The 18,754-nt window shown below is 46.3% G+C and overlaps 1 protein-coding gene across 8 annotated transcripts in view; it reads right to left on the bottom strand.

The window, feature by feature from the left end:
* Window positions 1–6,006: 6,006 nt before the first annotated feature.
* Window positions 6,007–18,754, bottom strand: part of MTMR3 (myotubularin related protein 3) — a 121,051-nt gene continuing 108,303 nt past the window's right edge. For 2 of the 8 annotated variants that reach the window (XM_054594257.1, XM_054594259.1), the window contains 7 exons: window positions 16,016–16,186; window positions 14,691–14,836; window positions 12,646–14,062; window positions 11,407–11,517; window positions 10,853–10,941; window positions 10,039–10,065; window positions 6,007–8,160 (listed from right to left, as the gene is read on the bottom strand). In XM_054594257.1, the coding sequence (XP_054450232.1) occupies window positions 7,989–8,160; window positions 10,039–10,065; window positions 10,853–10,941; window positions 11,407–11,517; window positions 12,646–14,062; window positions 14,691–14,836; window positions 16,016–16,186 (2,133 nt within the window). In that variant the 3' untranslated portion in view covers window positions 6,007–7,988. The remainder of the gene's footprint in view (window positions 8,161–10,038; window positions 10,066–10,852; window positions 10,942–11,406; window positions 11,518–12,645; window positions 14,063–14,690; window positions 14,837–16,015; window positions 16,187–18,754) is intronic. The other 6 variants (XM_054594258.1, XM_054594260.1, XM_054594261.1 and 3 more) reach the window with 3 other exon arrangements.

Raw genomic sequence — 18,754 nt, 5'->3', positions numbered from 1 at the left:
AAAAGCCTGTGCTACCACCCTTTTGCCCTCCCCAGGGGCAACATGCAGCAGCAGTCTGCAGTGGCTTTAGATGCTCTGGTTCATTCCTGCCTGGTATGGTTCAGACCTTCCTATGACTGAGCTTCATAAACAGACTGAATGATGGAGATTTTCCTAGTCCTAGGGAAGGTTGGTGCAGGTTTTGAGAGGAATTCAACTACAATCTGGAAAAAAGGTTAACTTCCTACTTGGGTGTCGGGGAGAAGGCAGCAAATTAGCACCAATGTTCACCCCTACCTGAAGGACTACTTGGGGAGAAACCATGACACCCTAGCACTTCATATCCTGGATGTAGAGGGGGCCAAGAGGGCTAGCTTTCAAATGACAGGATTGGGCTAGCTGAGTTCTCAGGTCCATGAGAAATAGCTCCCAATGCCTCAGACATGCATGGAGGTGGGGGGCGGGGGGGGGGGGTGTTACTCCCACGTGCCTGATGCTCTGTTTCCCAAGCCTGTGGAGGCAACCTTTGTTGCGTCCCTGGCTGACTGTGGTTTTTAAAAAGCCTCCATTTTAAATACTTTGATTTACAAATATCCAAGGAAGCATGTGTGTAAGGAGGGCAGAGAACTGAACATCAAGAACACCTATGGTACTTAGGGAGCAGGGAAAGGACTGTCAGGCAGAGCCCCTATAGGCCAACTGCAGAGGCAGAACCAGCAGGCTTATCAAGATTGCCAGTGTTGCCGAGTGCTTGAGGAGTGCTTTGGGGCAGGAGCTGGAGTGTATGAATAGTTCTTGGGGATACCTGAGACCTGCTGGGCTGGGAGGGGAGGGGTGAGGGAGCAGTAGGAGTCTCTGAGGCAAAGCTGGCTGATTTGTCAAGTCAAATGAAAGAAGAGAATCCTCCTACCCCTGAGGTGTTCGGGGACACAGTGTCATGTCCCAATAGCTAATGGGACTTCAAATATGGGAACCATCCAGAGCAGTGTGACAGCTGTTACCTGAGCCTCCTGAGTGACTTTAAAAAACCTCCCGTTCTATGATCTTTCAGTTGGCAAAATACAGCGGGAACACCGCTTACCATTAACTCATGTCTGTTTTGACTTAGACAAAGGCGTATGTGTTTGGCCACTTTGGGCTCCTGTGGCACTGGTGGTGGTAGGAGGGCCATCTGAATTCAAGTCTGTACTTCCTTTCCTAACCTTGGACTCGGGGATCCTCACAGGAGCCCTCTTGCCAGACAGCACACAACCTGGGCCCAGGCCTCTGCCTCAGACATCTGTACAGCATGGAGGTAAGGCCCAGCTGGCTCTGCCTGCACCTTTCCTCAGCCTGGACAGTCTGCATTCTATTTGGTCTTTAGTCAGGAACCTAAAAGTCACCAGTTGTTCAGCCAAGTGAGGCCACTTAAGTCTCCACAGGACTCAGGAGAATTCTTAGATGCCGCCTCAGCCCCCACAAGCAGTTTCTTTCTCTCAGCCCCCATCCCACTGCTTTTATACAGTCTTAAAGCATCAGTGTACCTGCAGGCCTGCATTTACTGAAATAATTTTTAAAAATTCTTTAATAAAATACATATACGAACCTTAAAGTCATTGAGTAGTGATACACTTGAAATTTATTATAAAACAAAACTCCAATCAGAATTCCTCAAAATTTTACCTTCGTAAGGTGAAAAGCAGCCAGGGCAGGGTTTCTTCTCTTTTAGTGTTAACATATGGTGGCATGGACGCACTGTCTGGCTCTCAAGAGTTCATGTCTTCCAGCAGCCAGCCAGCCAGCCAAAAATCCCATCTCATTTCATGGACAGCTAAGCACCCACCTTCAACCCCCTCTCCCGTGGCACATGATGAGCTCTACTTCGATGAGGAAATGCTCTGTTCCTCACCTGCCCACAGGCAACTCAGCTGGTGCTGCAGGTCTGGGATTCCTGGCTCAGAACCCAGGTTCTTCCCACCAAACTAGTGGATTTGAAACTAGCTTTTGTGGCAGTGCTTCAGGGGCTCTCTGCAAACACTTGCTTCAAATATTTTAAATACTTAAAAAAAATCATCTTTAATATGTAAATTTAGGTGCAGAACATGTATTCACTTAGGCTGCCTGAGACCCCACAGTAAGGCCTCTTGCTGTGCTTGGGTGGGCTTCTCAGGGTCCTTGATCTAGAGGGCTCTTGCTAAGCTCTGTGATCACCAAGCCCAGCTGCAACTCTATGCTTATGGCTCTCACCATAAATAATTGCAATGATTATAACATTTGGATGATTCTTACCTGATATATGGAGGATAAGGACTGAAAGCACATAGTGGATATTCTTCCATTAATCCGTTTTTCCAAACTTCTACTTCAGTCTTGTCAATAACCAGAGATTGCAGGCAAGCTGTGACTATTACCATTTGCAACCACTTTCCTATATACAATCAGGAGTTTTTTTCCTCCACATCATACAAACAAAACTCAGAAAGAAAATGGATGCTAAGGCAGTTCACAACTAACCTATCTGCATTAGTCAAAAATGCTCCCCTCCAATCCCACTGATATATGACATGAACTTAGACAATTCACGGTAATAACGTATTTGTTTTTACATATTTGAGAGGTCAAAAGGAAAAACTAAGACACTGAATTATAAAATCAAAATCGCTGATTTTGGTTAGGAGGGAGAAGAAGGTTCATAGTTTTAAGCCTCTTGGTAGCAACTACTAAGCTCTTCTCCAAGATTTCTGGCTTGGCTAACTCAAAAAGAACTAAGTTAAAACAGCTATTTACTCAAGCTGTCCTCTGGAAGCCCAAGAACACTGAGGGGAAGGGGTCAGGAGGGAACTTTTTAGTTCAAATTTTATTAATTCATTGGTAACCCTGGATGAGTCTTTGCCACACCCTAATCCTCAGTTTTCTCAATAAAAAACAGGTGGTTCCATTAAATTAATGGTTTTCCAGACTTACTTTGAGCACCAAAACCTTTCTTCAAATCAGATCTTACCCAGCAGCTTAATTCTGAATGGGCCTGAGGCCACTCTCCATGAAGGCCTGACAACAGCATGAAAACCACGAACTAGATAATCTAAAGTCCCTTTCATCTGAGCCAGTATTCCACAGCATGTGCCTCTGAAACAAATGCTGACCCCCACTGCCCCTACCTGGCCAGGCCCTATCTCCTGGACAGACTAAGGGGCTGGGCTTTATCTCTTATACCTAATATAGTGGTCACAGCACTGACTAGAGAACCTGAATCCAGGGGATGAACCGTCTGTGGGTGAAAGACTCATGTGTTTAGTTTAAATGGTTACTGAGGCTACAGCAGAATCAATGCTGTTACTTACAATATGCAAGCACTACTATCAGCAGCAATACACAGTATATTCCTAAATGGCACCAGAGCCTCATTGGTTGTGTTTTTTTTAAATCTTATAAACCAATCGGGAAACAGGAAGGCCAATTTTAAATGCCAATAAAAAACAAATGTCACTAAAAATACAATTGAAGTGCAACTGCTATGGCACTGTAAGAAAAGTTAACTAAGAACTCAGATATGAATGAAAAGACTAAGTGGTAAAGTAGAAGAGCAGCACTTACAACTTTGTTAATTCCCATTCCAGAGGATGCCCTTTCCCCTTCCTATACCCCTCATGCCTCTGCCGGAGCTTAGAAGACGCTTGTTCAACCAGGGTTGGCAGCGAGTATCTGCATGGAATGTGCAGCTGATGAACTCTATACACGTGAGAGGAGCAAAGTGTCAGTGCAGTTGGCGTGCTCAAGACAGCATGACTTGTGTTCAACAGTCAGAGGCTTAGGAGGGTCGCCTCCTACTCCTGCCAGAAGTGTCCCACACATTCTAGTCCTGCCCTCGAGAAATCTTGTAACCTCAACTTGTAACAAATTTTCTTAGAAAATTTAACTGGGCAGCTGGTACTCCTGCTGTTATCCAAACTTCAAATGGAGTGTCATTTAGCCCCACAGCCCAGGGCCCATTTTTAACCCTGCTATTAGCCCTATCTTCAACTAATGCAATCGGGTGGTACAGCTGAGGACAGATTACTTGAACCAGCTAAATGAAATTCTGCAGAAGCACCTTTAAATCAGCTCTCATTCTTAAAAGATCAATAGAGGTCAGGGCCAGAGTGAACAACTTCAATAGGCATTGGATCTACTAGCCTCAATGTGCAGCAGCCAAGTGTATCAGCTAGGGTATGCCCTCAATTCCCATTTGATATATATCTTTTAAAGATTTTATTTATTTACTTTTAGATGGGAAGGGAGGAAGAAAGAGAGGGAGAGAAACATTAATGTGTGAGAGATACATTCATCAGTTGCCTCTCACTCACCTCCAACTGGGGACCTGGCCCACAACCCAGGCTTGTGCCCTGACTGGGAATCTAACTGGTGACCTTTCAGTTTGCAAGCCAGTGTTCAATCTACTGAGCCACTCCAGCCAGAGCAATACTGGTACTTTTTAATAGCTGGAAATTGTTTAACAGATCCTCTGGCACCACTTTGTTCATTCTCCTTCAAATCTGCCACAGTACCTTCTTAATTCTTGGAATACTCTTGGCTAACATAGAAATGAACAGGGAGCATATCAGCAAAAATACTGAAGAAAAAATTTTCTGTGCATCCTAAGAAAATGCAGCAGATTAAAAGCAGCCGTATCATTTTTCTGGGCTGGGATTAAGGAGGCCAAAGTATAGAAAGAGAAATATTTAGAGTGCAAGGGTAGGAAAGTTCAGAGCAGTTCAGTCACTGGTACTACCCCATTGCTTCAGACCAAATTCCTCCACAGCCTGAACAAAGTGGGCCTTGTCCTTGGAGAACCACATTTCTCCACATATAGCCAGCCATCTTCATAGGGCAATTCCTTGCCTTCAACTCACACTGAGCAGGTCTCTGCACCTCTCCATCTGTAGGCATCAAGAGCCATGCTAGGTTCTGCCCATGTTTTAACTCACTGAGGGCTAAACCATTAGACCTCAGAAACAATAGGAGCTGTGTGTAGACACACATACTGGTTAGAACACATAGTCAGGTTTCTTACAAATTGGTCTGAACAGAGACTAGGCTCCTGCTGAACTGAAGACAGCTGAGATAGCACCGTCTCCTCCCAGAGGACAGGCCAATCCTCAAATGTGGGCTGGAAGGCACTCACAGCTTTCACACTAGAACCATCTGAGCTATTTTTAAGTGCTTGTGTACTCTAGGCAGACGTACATCCACCCAGAAAGTGACTCTAGAAAGCCTGCCCTAAAGCATTAAAGCCCTCAAGAGGGGTTCTAAGCAGGTCACTCTTGAAAGCCCAGGGACTCACCACACAGATACTGAGCTGGGGACCCCAGAGCTGAGCCCCACTCAACTGCACAGCGTACCTCCCCTGAGGGATGCCCAACAGTGACACAGGGTAAAGAAAATTCACTTCTGTGAAGAGCAAGAACTAGACAATACGTGACTAGAAGCTATGGCCTTGCTCACCTGGTTGGAGATCTAAGGAACAGAGATCTTCCCTCTGTGGAGGGAGTAAAGAAATCCCCAGTTTGGCACATAATCCAGTCACATGCAATTCTGTTTCTGCCTCAAGGTGTCTCTACCCAGTCATACTCACATCCAAGAACAGACAGAAGCACTTTCTTGCCATCCTCCCCGCGACATCTTTCATTTCACTGCATGCAGGAGTCTGCTTAACCACGGCTAGAGGTGCAGCTAATGTTCCCTGGGTAGGTGGCATTAAGGGGCCAGCACACCAGCAGCCCTGAAATCAGGGCAGCAGCAAAAAACCCACTTGATTGTTATGTTGCCTGTCTGCTTTGCCTTTTTAGCTCCAGAGATGTTAGGGGCAAAACCACCAAGATGATGTGTTTTAATGTTTGGGCACCATGGGATGGTTCCTTGCCAAGGTCCAGAGTTGAAAAGAAATCGAGTAGTTTTCCTTTACCCAAGTCCAGTTTCCCAGCAGCACCTCAAACTAATTCTGTGTGAGAGGGAAAACAGATAAAGAGGGGATAAACCATAGGGAAAGAATTACAACATGTTAGCAAATGCTACCATGCGGAACACTAAACTTTATTCACTTTATTTATATATTTAACAGTTCTAAAGTATTTACTTCTTGCTTTGACAAAAAATGAAAAATATAGGAGCACTGATTGACTCCTCTTTAGGAAAAAAGGGTTATATGTACAGCTATGGAGAGTTACGGTTCCTCCTTTACATACAAAGAAAAATATTAATAAAAAAGTGCTTCATTGATCAAAAAAGGGCTAAGAGCTGCAAGCATTTATTCACACTGTACATCAGACCCAAGAAACCCGTATCATAACCTCTTGGCACCTGTCACTAAGAACTGCACAATCTTCAATTAGACTGACTTCTCCCTACCTGCACGGGCAGACCACACAGAGTTCGGGGAAGGATTACACCCTGTTTCACTAACTCCGAGCAACCTGCTGTCACTGGGAAGTCAGAGACGTGCTCATATGCTCTTGGCTTTGCCTGGACTGGCTACTCCAGGGAAGGCTTCTGGGCCACGTCTTAATCACACCCCAGGCACACACAGGAGCCACCTTCCTGAGACAGAACTTGCCCTTCGCCAGGGAACTGCTTCCAAAGAATCAGAAGAGTTCCCTGGTCTCACTCCCACCACTCACCACCATAAGCCCTGTTACCAGTTAGCAGCTTTTAGCAGAGCCAAGCATGGCCCTTCCCCCGAGAGGGAGGGCAGGCACAAAACATGGATGCCAAGATTACAAAGCACAAACTTAAACTTTCCACCCCTTCCCCATACCCACCTCCACCACAAATGTTCTTGATTTAAGGCTCTTTTTGGACCATATCAAAGCTTACTGAGGGAAGGGGCCCTGAATTGCCTACAGACTGTGTCATTTCTCTAAAGACTGCAGTCACCAAGTAGGCCCTGACTGCTGGCCAGCAGCACAGGAGCAGGGCAGGGGGACTGTTGCTCCAAGAAGGGGAGGAAGAGGAAGGCCGATTGTATGGGACATGCCCCCTTTTCCAGAGGCTTGCACTCTAAAAGGCTGGTTCTGCCCCTTAAGGGGGAGGTCCATGATTGGTTTGGTTTGGGAATGGGGACTTTTTGGAACCCTGAGTCTGGATTTCCCTGTGCTAGCTGAGGAAGAGAGACTGTTTGGGGGACCAGGCCCCAGAAAGGGCTTCCAGGTGCCTGGGCTCAGGGCAGGCTTTGGCCTTGGCCACAGCAACAGGACACTGCACTCTGGTCAGTCTGCACATTTATGTCTGAGGGTGGGAAGCACTGCACAGCCTGGCTTAGGGAGACAGACCCATGACAATGAGGGGAGCCTTAGACAGTCCAGATCAAATTAAAAAGGAATCCCATGGGGGAGAACATGCTGGCCATCCATCCCCAGCCCCTTTCCTCTCACTTGCCTCAAAAGAGTATGCACTTTCTTCCCCTAAGGGGGGCCCTTTTACCATAATCGGTTTACTCTTTGCTCCTTCCTCCACATGCCAATCCTGTCTGTAAGGTGGGAGGGAGGGGCACCCCGGGTAGCGCTCTTAGGGAAGATGCTTCCACAGCCTCCTCAGCAGCAAAGGTTTTTCCAACCAGCTCTGATGTGGCGGTGGCACAAGGAATGGTCACAAATGTTAGCGCTGGCTTTCTTCCCCATTCACTATCTCAGGTTTCCACTCCTGACCAACCTCCTTCCATCCTGAGGACCAAGCCAACCTCAGCCTCTCCTGACAACAGGCAGCTCTATAGTTACAGGGGGGCTGGCAACCTCTGGTGTTCCATTTTTTTAAAAAAGTTTTAAGACAACAGGGGATGTTTTTCTTTTTGGAAAGCAGAGGGAGGATGAAAAAGGGAGAGAAAAAAACAGGAAAGAAAAATCAATCTACAATCCAGTGGTACATCCCAAATTTCTGTCACTCCGCACAAGTGGATCCATGCCCCCATTCCAAAGTGCACGGGCCTCAGGCTGCCCAGGCTGTGTGGGCCTGTCAGAGGAACAGCAGCTTGGCCTCTGGCTGCCCCAGGTCACTGAGCTTCAGTTTGAAGTGGCAGCAATGGGCTTATCCAGTTCAAGGTCAATGCTGGAGCTCGTGGGATGTAGACTGCTATAGCAAGACTTGCACACTCGACTGGGTTCAAAGAGCTGCTGGCTGGGAACTGGAACCTTCTGGTTACAACAACTGGAGCAGAATACGTTCCCACAATTCCTTGAGATAAGGAGAAGAAACAAAACAATGTTAGTTTAAGTAGTAAGTATGAATGGGGAAACCAACTTCAGAAGACAGAATTTTGTTGTATGTAATTCAAGTGTGCTGGAGACTTCTCTAAGAACAAACACTTTCATTTATCTAGCCAAGAAAAATCCAGGCAGGGAGGGAATCCCTACTTAGCAGTCACAGCCACTTTCACTTGGCTGCCTCATCACTATGGCTCAAGGTTACCAGGTGTACAGGAGGATGTTGTTCAAGAGAGATCTGTGAGAACAAATGGAGCCCAGGGCAGAAGGAGCTGCCAGCTCTATGGTAAGTCCTGCCCCAGGAAAACCCAGAGGCCATATCACCTGGGCAACGGCATCTATGTAGCCTGTGATCACAGAGAGGCCAGAGTCTAGTGGAACTCCCACAAGCCCAGCAGATGAGAGAAAAATACCCAGCCCAGCTGGGGAGTGAGAAGCCTTGCCCAAAGGACCACTTCTCCAGAGGCTCAGAGGCAGCAACAGCAACATGAAGAACAGACTACTGCCATCGAGAACCACTCTTGTTTCCCGCATGCAAAGCCAGGAGACAAGCAACCAGTGACAGACACATGCTCAGGGTGAAAGTACAAGAACACAGATGAACACACGTGCACACACACCCCCTTATTAGATAGGTATCAGTCAATTATGGCTCACTCCCCTGACCCCATGCATCCCCAGGGACTATCAGAGCTCTCTACCTGAAGGCCTCACTGTACCCAGGCCCCAGGCCTCCCTAATTTCTCCACCTGAAAACCCAACTTTGATGTGTCTGTGCAGCACACATCTGTACACTCAAAACAGATAATTCTTCACAGCTAACAGGAAATGGAACTGGCAGAGGATGAGTTTTTGTTCACCTTATAAACCCACCTTTGCTGGGCCCTACAGGACAAATCAATCCCACTGAGCCCAAGAACAGGAGACTCCAAGGAGCCTAATGCAGCCTGCCAAAGACTTGGTGGGGAAAGCAGCAAAGGGAATTCTCCTTCTTAGCTGAAACCACTCACTATCTTCATTTCCACTCCTCAGAAATGCAAACCCACTACTGGATTAAGGACCACTGAGGCCTGGAGGACAAAATACTGAATACCCCTTCAGGACAAAAGAATACAACAAAAGGAAAAGTCTAGACACAGGGCAATGGAAAGACAGAGAACTAAAACGCACAAAATTTCATCTTTAAGATACAGTAGTACTTCACAACTGTTTCTGAAAAGTGTAAGCAAAAACCTCACCTCAGAATTTTTTTCAGAAAAATTACCTCAACCTACTTCTGAATATTTTTACTTATTTAACATACCTGCTAGAGTTCAGCTCAAAAGCCTGACATGAATTTGATCAGTTAAGCTTTTCAATCTGACTTCTTTCAGAGGATCCTAACAGAACCTAAGTGGAGTCTCTCCTTAAAAGTCTTCTATGTTAAAACAGTTCTCTGGAAAGGAAACCTCTGTTTAATTCTGATCTTTTTAAAGAAGAAAAAAGAAAGGAGCAGTGATGCTGTTCGACTGAGAAGTTATTAGCAATCACTCTGACCCAAAAGAAATAGCTCTAAAAATTCAACGAGCTACTCCACAAGACCAGTCCCTGCTCAAGTACTATCTCTTGTCTCAAGCAAGATAGCTCAGCTGACCCATGCAGTCAGGAGGGTAGTACAGGGTTGCAGCCTGATTCAGTCCCAATGGTCTCCTCAGCTGGCTGCTTCAGTTCTCTCCCAAGCCCACCTGCCTGCCTGTGCTCCCAGTCCCAGGTTACATCCCAATGAGTGCAGAGAGGGGGAAATGGCAGTGTTAGTGTGAAGTTATTGTAGATGTGCAGACATTACAGACAGGTTGTTGCAAATGCTCACCACGTTTGATCAACACGGTCAGTGTCCCTGCAAGGAGGGGAGAAAGAGCTCAGAGGAGAAGCCAACCAAAGACATTTGAGCTTGGGGTGCAGGGTCGGGAGGTATAGAGCTCTAGAAGTAGCATTACTAGACACAGAGGTGGTCCCATTTTCAATCTGGGTTCACTCACGTGTTTCAAGTTATGCCATGATTCGTATAAACTTCCTGTACCAAGAACACTGAACATCTTCCAGTCACCACCCCAGCTGGGGCAAAGCATCCCTAGCAACTCACTACCCAACCAAGAAGGAAGGAAGGAAAAAGTCAGGAGTGTTAAGGATTGAAGACTATGGCCTCAGCTGTCCCACTACTACCCCCAGCTACTTCTGCTCACTGCTGGCACAAGGAAAACAAGTATGGGGTGAGGGAACAGGATAAGAAGTAGGAAAATTAAGTTCCCTTCCACAGCAGAAAAACCGCTTTTGCTCATAGCAGCCATATTGAGTGGGAAGCAATTTTATTTTAGAAATAAGAAATAGTGGTTTGGGTGGTGGCTGTTGCTGCACCAATCCAGGAAGCAAAATAAAACAAAAAGGGACCTAATTCGCAAACACTTCAAAATTTAGTCATGATCACTCTGAATTGGAAAAAAGACACCACACACAGTTCTGCAAACACCGATTTCAGAGGCACAAAGCATGAGTTGGGTGGAGGTCCTAAGGACCCTGGGGCCTGCCTTAGACAGAATATTGCCAGCCAGATGCCTGCATCTCTCCAATCTACAGGCTTCGTGGGCCCACACCCTGGCCCACCCCACCACACCCCGCAATGGCACCTGCAGTGGTGCTTCCTGCTGGCGAGCCAGAAGGCGCTGTCACATGCGTAGCAGTGGGCAGCCAGGTGGTCAGGGAGCCAACGGGTCATCTGTAAAACAGATGGGGCCAGGTTAATGACAGGAAATGGGCCATCCAGCTGGAGCCATCAGAGCCATGCTGGTGGCAGCAAAAGTCAGAAGGACTCTGGCTCTGGTGGCACCAGACCAGCAGGTCTGAAGTCAGCAGTACAAGAAAGGCGTCCAAATCGTTTTCCTGGAGGGGACTCCAAACTCCCCTGAGATAAAATGGCAGGCAGCAGCAACTTGGGTAACTATGACAGCTGGCAAAGCTCCAGTTCATACAGGCAATGAGGACAGAAGGCCAGCTTGCTGAGTCCCTGGCTCAGAAATTCTAGGTTCAATGGGGATTCACAGGTGCTGAGATTCACAGAGGCTCAAGGCTAAATGTTCTATGAGGTTGTTCCTTGGCCAGGGGTATGGGGTAGGGATGGGTATGGAGAAGAACTGCAAAACAGTTGCATGGATTGCACTCAGAACAGGGGCTGAGCCTGTACCTCTGTGTCCTGTTTATCCACCTGCTCCCAGCTGGCTTCAGAGAAAATCTCTGTGCTGCAGCGAGACAAAGAGTTCTGATCCAGATTGCTTTCCGAGTCGGGGATTGAAGTCTGTTGGCAAACAAACACAGCTGAAGAGAATGAACCTGGTCTCCTCCCAGAAGAAAGGACTTGGAAAAGAAGGGAGCACGGGGGACTTTGGGTGGGCCTAGGTGCTAGGGCTGCCAAATCTGCAGGTATATCAGCCATCAAGATTTGGGTTGAGCAGGTGCAGAGACAGGGGTTGAGCTCAGCTGGAAAAAAGATACACAGGTCTAAGGCTGTGTGCACTGACTGTGGAGTGCAAAGACGGGCCTTGGGTTCTAGGAAGTGAGTGGGGAACTCAGTGTCAGCTGCTTCAGTGGGCCTGTCCATCCACCTTGCCACTTAACATCTGTGTGTTGAAACTGAGTATTTTGGGCATGTCCTCCTTTCTCTGAAGGACTCTTTGGGAAAATGAGAAACCATCATTAGCATTAAGGAAAAACCAAGAAGTCAGTTTTAATTGAAGGTCATTGATGAGCCCGCCTTTAATGTACGCTGACTGCCTCAGAGCCAGGCTCGCACTTGTACTTCAATACCAAGTACTTGAGTATCAATGCACCCAGTGCCGAAGAGAGCCTCCTTGAGAACCTCCCCTCGGGTGTCCCCACTTCCATTTACCAGGCCCCATCAGTGCTAACTTGACAGTGCTAGAAACCAGTCACTTCTCCCCATTTCTACTCCCATCACCTGCCACAGGGTAGATAAAAGTATCTGTTAAAAAAAGAACTAGACCTTCACAGGTACAGTCCATGGTTGGGGGTACTAATAATTTACTGGGGTAGGACAGGCACTGCAATTTAGCAGGAATATTTGACATTGCCTCACAAATGTCATTCTGCCCAGGAGTTCATGCCCTTCTTAACATATGATCCTCTCTCCAAAGAGATCTTACCACCATGTAGTAAGTGCTAACTTTATTCCTTAGTCTAACTGCCTAAAAAGGACACCTGCGGAAGGGATGCAAGGCAAAAAAAAAGAAAGGAAGACTGCCATTCACATGGCTGAGGCTGATCTCCAGCCTCTTCAACAGGGGTACCCTGGACCTTTCCAATTCTTTTGAGATATCTGTACCAATCACCACGCACCACTCACAAGGAGTGTCCAGCCTCGGTGTGCCCTGTTTCCTCAGGCAGCTATGGAGCCTGGTATACTCACCACTTCATCCCCAAAGTCGCCATTGAAGCGTAGAGAGCTGGTCAGACACTGGCTTTCCAGGCGACTCCTCAGCTCCTGGACTTGTTTCTTCAAGGTCTCCACTTCCTGTTGGTGGCCTGATTCGATCTGACGCAGACGCTGTTGGATAGTGTCTGTGTATACAGGCATACCATCATCGTCCAGGTGGCTGCGGGAAGGCTGGTCAGGGCTGCCAGTTGCAGATGGCCTCCCTGACTGGCTGTGCAGCCACTTGTGGTACAAGTTCCTCGAGTGTAAGTGGGCAGAGCTGCAGCTTGTGGCAGATAGCTGGTGGCTCAACGAGTCCTTGCTCCTACCAGCCTCCCCGTTGGCGCAGTGCCCATTGGGGGTGGGATACTTCTGGAGGGTGCTAAGCCCCGGGGGCTGCTCTGAGGCCTTATTTTCAGTCTCTGGAACACCGTTGCACACAAGGCCCTCTTTACATTCGGCTGCAGGCAAGGCACAAGGAGAACGTGCTGGGCTGTGGGTGCTGCCAGGGGAAGTCCTATGCACCACAGATCCCACTTGAGGCCTCTCAACCAGGCTCCTCTCTGGAGACCTGGGCTCCACGGCCTCAGGGAGCATGTCCTTGCCAATGAGCCTGCTACTGTTTACTAGGCAAGGTTTATAATGGTCTTGGGGCCCACTTTCTGACTTCAGTTTATCTTCCATTAACATGTCCAAGGAACTGTCTATGTTTGGTCCTCTGGCTTCAAATGGGACTTTTGAGAGCAGCAGAGAACTTGACTGTGAGGTACCATAACCAATTTTTCCATCTACTGGGATTGTAAGAATTGCTTCCACCCTGTCCTCTGCCATAGCTCCTATTTGAGGCTGTTCCACAGGGACCTCCTGGACATCCTCTTCCCTGGGGGGCTCCTGGAGAGAACTGGGAAGAACACTTTGCCCACCCTGCTGCTCGGGAATACCCTGTGAGGAGAAAGGCAGGCTGCTGCCTGGAGGGCTCCTGAGAGCAGCAGCATCCAGTGGCGGTACCTGATAAGGTACAACCGCTGACCCCTCAGGGACCTTCCCCCTGCTTCCTCCTAAGACAGCCTCCTCTGTGACCTCCTGCTCCATGCTCCCCCTGTGGGTAGTGTCCTCTATCCCAATCTCCTCTTTGGTGGCCTCTTGCAAAATGTTCTCCATCTGCCCCTCAGCCACTCCAGCTGCAACAGACAACTCTGCGCCACCCAGCACTTTGGTTGGCTTCCCCAGGCTGTCAGGATCAAGAGGCTCCTCTCCAGGACCAGCCAGGCTGCTCAATTCTAACGAGCGCCTGTGCTGGTGCTCCTGCCACTTTTCATTCAGGCTTGGGTCGCTACTTCGCCGGCTGGCTAGAGGCACTGTGTTGTCGCAGGCTGTGGTCAGATTGTCAAATGATCTAGTCTTTGGTAGCCTAAAAAAAAAAGGAATTTGGAGGAAATGAGACTCTGAGGCTACTCAGAGGGGAAGTAGGAGACAACAGGTTTTAACAGGCTATTATTTCATATTTGGGTCCATTATAACTACTCAAGGAGCTATGACATCTCTGGAATGAGGCTCAGACTTCTAGAAAGGCAAAGCTCCAGGACTAATCCTTCTTTAAGTCTGCAGATTTCCACTTGGACCACCCATATCCTATGCCCAATATATACAAATAAGCTAAGAGAAAATGCTATTTTAAAAAGACGTTCTTCACGATACTGTTGTGTTTCTCAACTAGTGGCAAAGGAAAGTAAATACTGCTATTTTTGGAACTACATTATTTTAAATTAATTTATTATTTATCAGCCTGAATTCAATGAAGTTAATTCAATGGCTGAAACTCAAAACGAGAGGGTCACAAGGAACCCAGAGGATTTGCTCTGTAGAAAATGCTCGGTGCCTAGTAGCCCAGAACCCTAATACTTTCACTGAGAAAACTTCAGAGATCTAAGAAAACGTGTGAAGCCAGCTAATGTCAGGATCTCTGACCAACCCTGGGCGTGTCCTAACAGGAATACACCACACAAGACTTAAGGCCTTGGCATCAACCCTGGGCTCACCGGCTCAGGAGTGGATCGTCAGGGCTGCTGCCAGGGGCTGGGTACGGCGCACAGCTGTCATCCACAGGGGTGGACGGGGATGGGCAGGGCAGGTACACTGCACTCCACAGCATCAGGTTACGCACATGACACACAGGGTACAGCACCTGAACAGAAAGAGTATAGGACATAGGATTAAAAAGTCCCAACAAGTCTTTTAGAAATGTCTACAAATAAGGGTCAAGAACATGCATCAAGCTGGAACACCCAACGGGTCTTAGCACATCTCCAAAGGGAGTTAGGATCAGTGGATACAAGTTTATCTCCCAGGAGTTTTTGGCAACATTTTTTTTGCCTGAGAGGGTCTTGTGGGCATGGACATCTAAAGGGTTTTTTAAAATTCATTTCTCCGGTCACCTTTGCTGACTTTCATCAGCTTAATTTAGCTTAATTTGTTGCTTTTACTGCGTAAGAAAGTGAGTCATTTCACTAGATGGTTCCCTGGTACAAACACTTGTCTTCATAAGACTCTGTCTTACCTATTTTATAGGATCATTTAAATTAATCATGTGAAAAGGAGAAATTTCTTCCTGTACTGTTACTTCTCCAGCAGACACAGTGAAAGAGAGAAAGAAGCAGTTAGCTTAATTCTCTCTTCTCATACTCAAGTGTAGTAAGAAGCATAGTAATAGTCCAGCAAAATAATATTACCTCTGATTAGCCTCCTTTTGACTTCATTGGAATTTAAGATGCATTGTGACAAAAGGAGCATTATTTACCATCTAACAACACACAGATATAAGTGCCTCCTTTGTTCTCCTTATCAGAAGGTGTGCCTTTGAGGAACAAAGTCTTAGAGGGCCTTCCAATTCCATGTAAGCAGAGAATCACAAAGATGACACATGCTAATGTCACACAGTTTTCTGCCTTCTGAGACAGAAACTGCAGTGGCTATCATCACCTGTTGATACTGGAAGGGTGCTGGGGGCCTGGTGGCAGCTCCTTCTGAGCTATCAGGGGCATCCAGGGAACAATTTAAGTGCCTCTACCACTCATTAGACAGAACATGCTAGGAATAAGTCTGCTCTAGTTGAGGTGCCAGAAAATATTAATGTTTAGAGTAGCAAAGGAGAGATGTGTATTAAATCTAACCACCCTAAACAAAAGAGGTCAGAGCATCACCAAAAAACAGGCCTTTCTCAGAACAGAGTGGTAGGAAAAAAATGGAACCAACCCATTCAGAGACAACAGAGATACCTTCAAGAAAACAGTCACTACCCAAAAAGGTTCCCATATGTCCCCACCCGTAAATTCCTTCTGCTGATCAGAGAGGAAAGGATACATACGGCTTCTGACTGAGAGGAATACAGTAGGTTTTTGAAAGCCTTGTTGCCGGCCCGAAGCAGCGACCACACGGAACATGTACGTTCCTGAGTATGCTTTTCCCCTCGCTCCTTGGCGTTGTTGCACAGGAATGTTCCAAAGAGGCAGGAATAGGTATGTTGCACCAGTTTCACCTATGGGAGTCCAATGAGGCAAAAATCAAGCAATAGGCTACACATTCTCCAGGGAAACGTCTTCCCAGACACTCCTGAGAGCATTTCAGTCTACACTTGGTAAGGACAGAAGAACCAAGTGAAAAACCACAATAGCTGCCTCCTCACAACACCAATTTCCGAACACCAACCCCAGCCACCATCACTCCTGACTCAAAAGAGCAGAGAGATAATTGGCATACCCACTCCTCTTGCCTCCCTGAGAGTCTTTGAGGTCCTACGTTATGTCACTCTCAAAGAGTGACAGAGCATCATATAGACAGCAAACAGGAGTAGGTCAGTGTACAACCCAAGTCTGAACTGAGAGCATACTTCTAAACAACTTTTCATTCAACAAATGGTTAGAGATAGCGCCTCACATACCCCAGATATTTCTATAGGGATGATATACAACAATAATCAGACAGCTCTCGTACCCTGATGGAGCTTATATTAGTTGTGAGAGAGGGATGGGCAGTGCTATGGACAAAAATAAAGCAAAGAAAGAGGTACAGGGCACATGCAGGGCAGTGTGGAAAAGCCTCCCTGGCCCAAGGCCTGATGGAATTAAGAGAGCAGGTCACGTGAATATGTGAAAGGCAAATGCTCAGCAGAGGTAAGAGCAGGCACCATGGTTTTAAGGTGAATGTCTGACTGTGATTTCTGAGAAACAGATGGAGGCAAGTGTGACTAAAGGACACTATATAAGGAGGGGAATAGTAGGAAATGAAGCTAGACAGGTAACCTTCAGGAGAATCCTGCAGGCCATTGTTAAGGACATTAACTTTTACTCTTTGTAAAATGGAAAGTTGTTGGTTTTTCAGCAGAATGACACAGTCTGTATTATACTTTAGAAGGACCGCTTTGGCTGCTGGGTTGACTCTCTCAAATTGGGGCAAGGAGGTGACAGTGGCTTAGACCAGTGTGGAAACAGCAGAGGCAACAATAAATAATCAGGTTTTAGATATATTTTGAAAGCAGAGCTGCAGAATCCACTGACAGACTGAATGTAGAATATGAAAAGGAGAGGAGAGTTGAAGATGACAAATTTTTGCCCTAAATAAATAGAAGGATTGAATTGACATTTCGTGAGATGAAAGACTTCTGGAAGATCAGGTTTTGGGGTGGCGAGATGTGGAAACCAAAAACTTTTAAGTTTTGAAAATGTTAAATTTGAAATACCATTAACACATCCAAGTGGAGATAGTAAATAGTCAAAGCTGGATATGTAAGTCTAGAGTTAAGTGGAGAGGTCTGAAATGATGATGTATAAATGTGGGAATCACAGATAGCAATTAAAACCACTGGAGTGGAAGAAATCCCTAGAGAGGAAATATAGATAGAGAATCAAGCAGCCTAGCGGCTGAGCACTGGGGCATTCCAAAATTCAGAACTGGGCAGGTAAGGAGCAGCCAACAAAGATGACAGAAAGAACCAGCTGGTGAAGTACAGGTGAACTAAGAGAGAGTGCATGCTGGAAGTCAATTGTTTCAAGAAAAAAGTTATGAAATTCTGCCAAATATTGATGGATCAAAGATAAAGACAGTTAAAATATACAAACTTCCAGTTATAAAATAAACAAACTATGGGGATATAATGTAAAACATGGTGACTACAGTTAATAATACTGTATTGCATATCTAAAGTTGCTAAGTGAGTAGATCTGAAAAGTTCTTGTTACAAGAAAACAAAATTAAGTAACTATGGTGATGGATGTCAACTAGTATTACTGTGATGATCATTTCACAACTAACGAATCAATATGTCGTATACCTGAAACTAATTATATGTCAATTATTCCTGAATTTAAAAGAGATAAATGTACACAGGCTGATGGAACTTTTAAATAAATGGTAATTAAATGTTTTTAAAAAGATGAAGACTTAGAGCTAATCACTAGATTAGCAACATGAAGGTCACTGTTTACCTTAACAAGAGCAGCTCTGATAAAGTGGTGGGGTGAACACCTGATTGGAATGGGTTTAAGAGAGAATGGGAACAATTTGTGATAGTTAATATAGATTTGGAGAGCTCTGCTGTGAGGAAATGAGATAATAGCTAGGGGGAGTTGCAGGACTGAGAAAAGTGTGATGAAATGAGGGCCACCACACCATGTTTGTATTCTGATGGCAATTACCTGGTAGAGAAGGAACTATGCCAATGCAAAAGGCAGAGAGGAAAAATGCAGGAGCCACTCAGCTGAGCAAAGGAGAGGAGACAGGAGCTGGTGAACAAGTGGAGGGATGGAGAGGCCGGAGGAAGGCAAAGATAGCCTGTTCCCGTCAAAGGGGAAGGGGCAGAGTGTGGAACAGATATAGGGGGCATGGTAGATAAACTGGAGGGGGCAGAAGACATTGTATTGTTTCTATTTCTGGCTGCTATTTAGGGCTTCTGTCATCCATTTTAGAAGCTTAGTTTACACCAACTCAAAGACTGCATACAAATCTAATACACCTGGATTCAAGGAATAAATGAATACCTGATTACTGTTTTTTTAATTTAAATAAATTGGAGAAAAAGTCGCCTCCCTCTTAAATTCTAAAAAGGATG

This window comes from Pteronotus mesoamericanus, unplaced genomic scaffold, assembly GCF_021234165.1.
Source record: "Pteronotus mesoamericanus isolate MK-2021 breed Mesoamerican mustached bat unplaced genomic scaffold, CSHL_Meso_final scaffold_507, whole genome shotgun sequence".
In the NCBI taxonomy this organism is placed as follows: Eukaryota; Metazoa; Chordata; class Mammalia; order Chiroptera; family Mormoopidae; genus Pteronotus; species Pteronotus mesoamericanus.
Note: the sequence above shows the minus strand (reverse complement) of the source record. Positions and strands in the feature narration are given on the sequence as shown.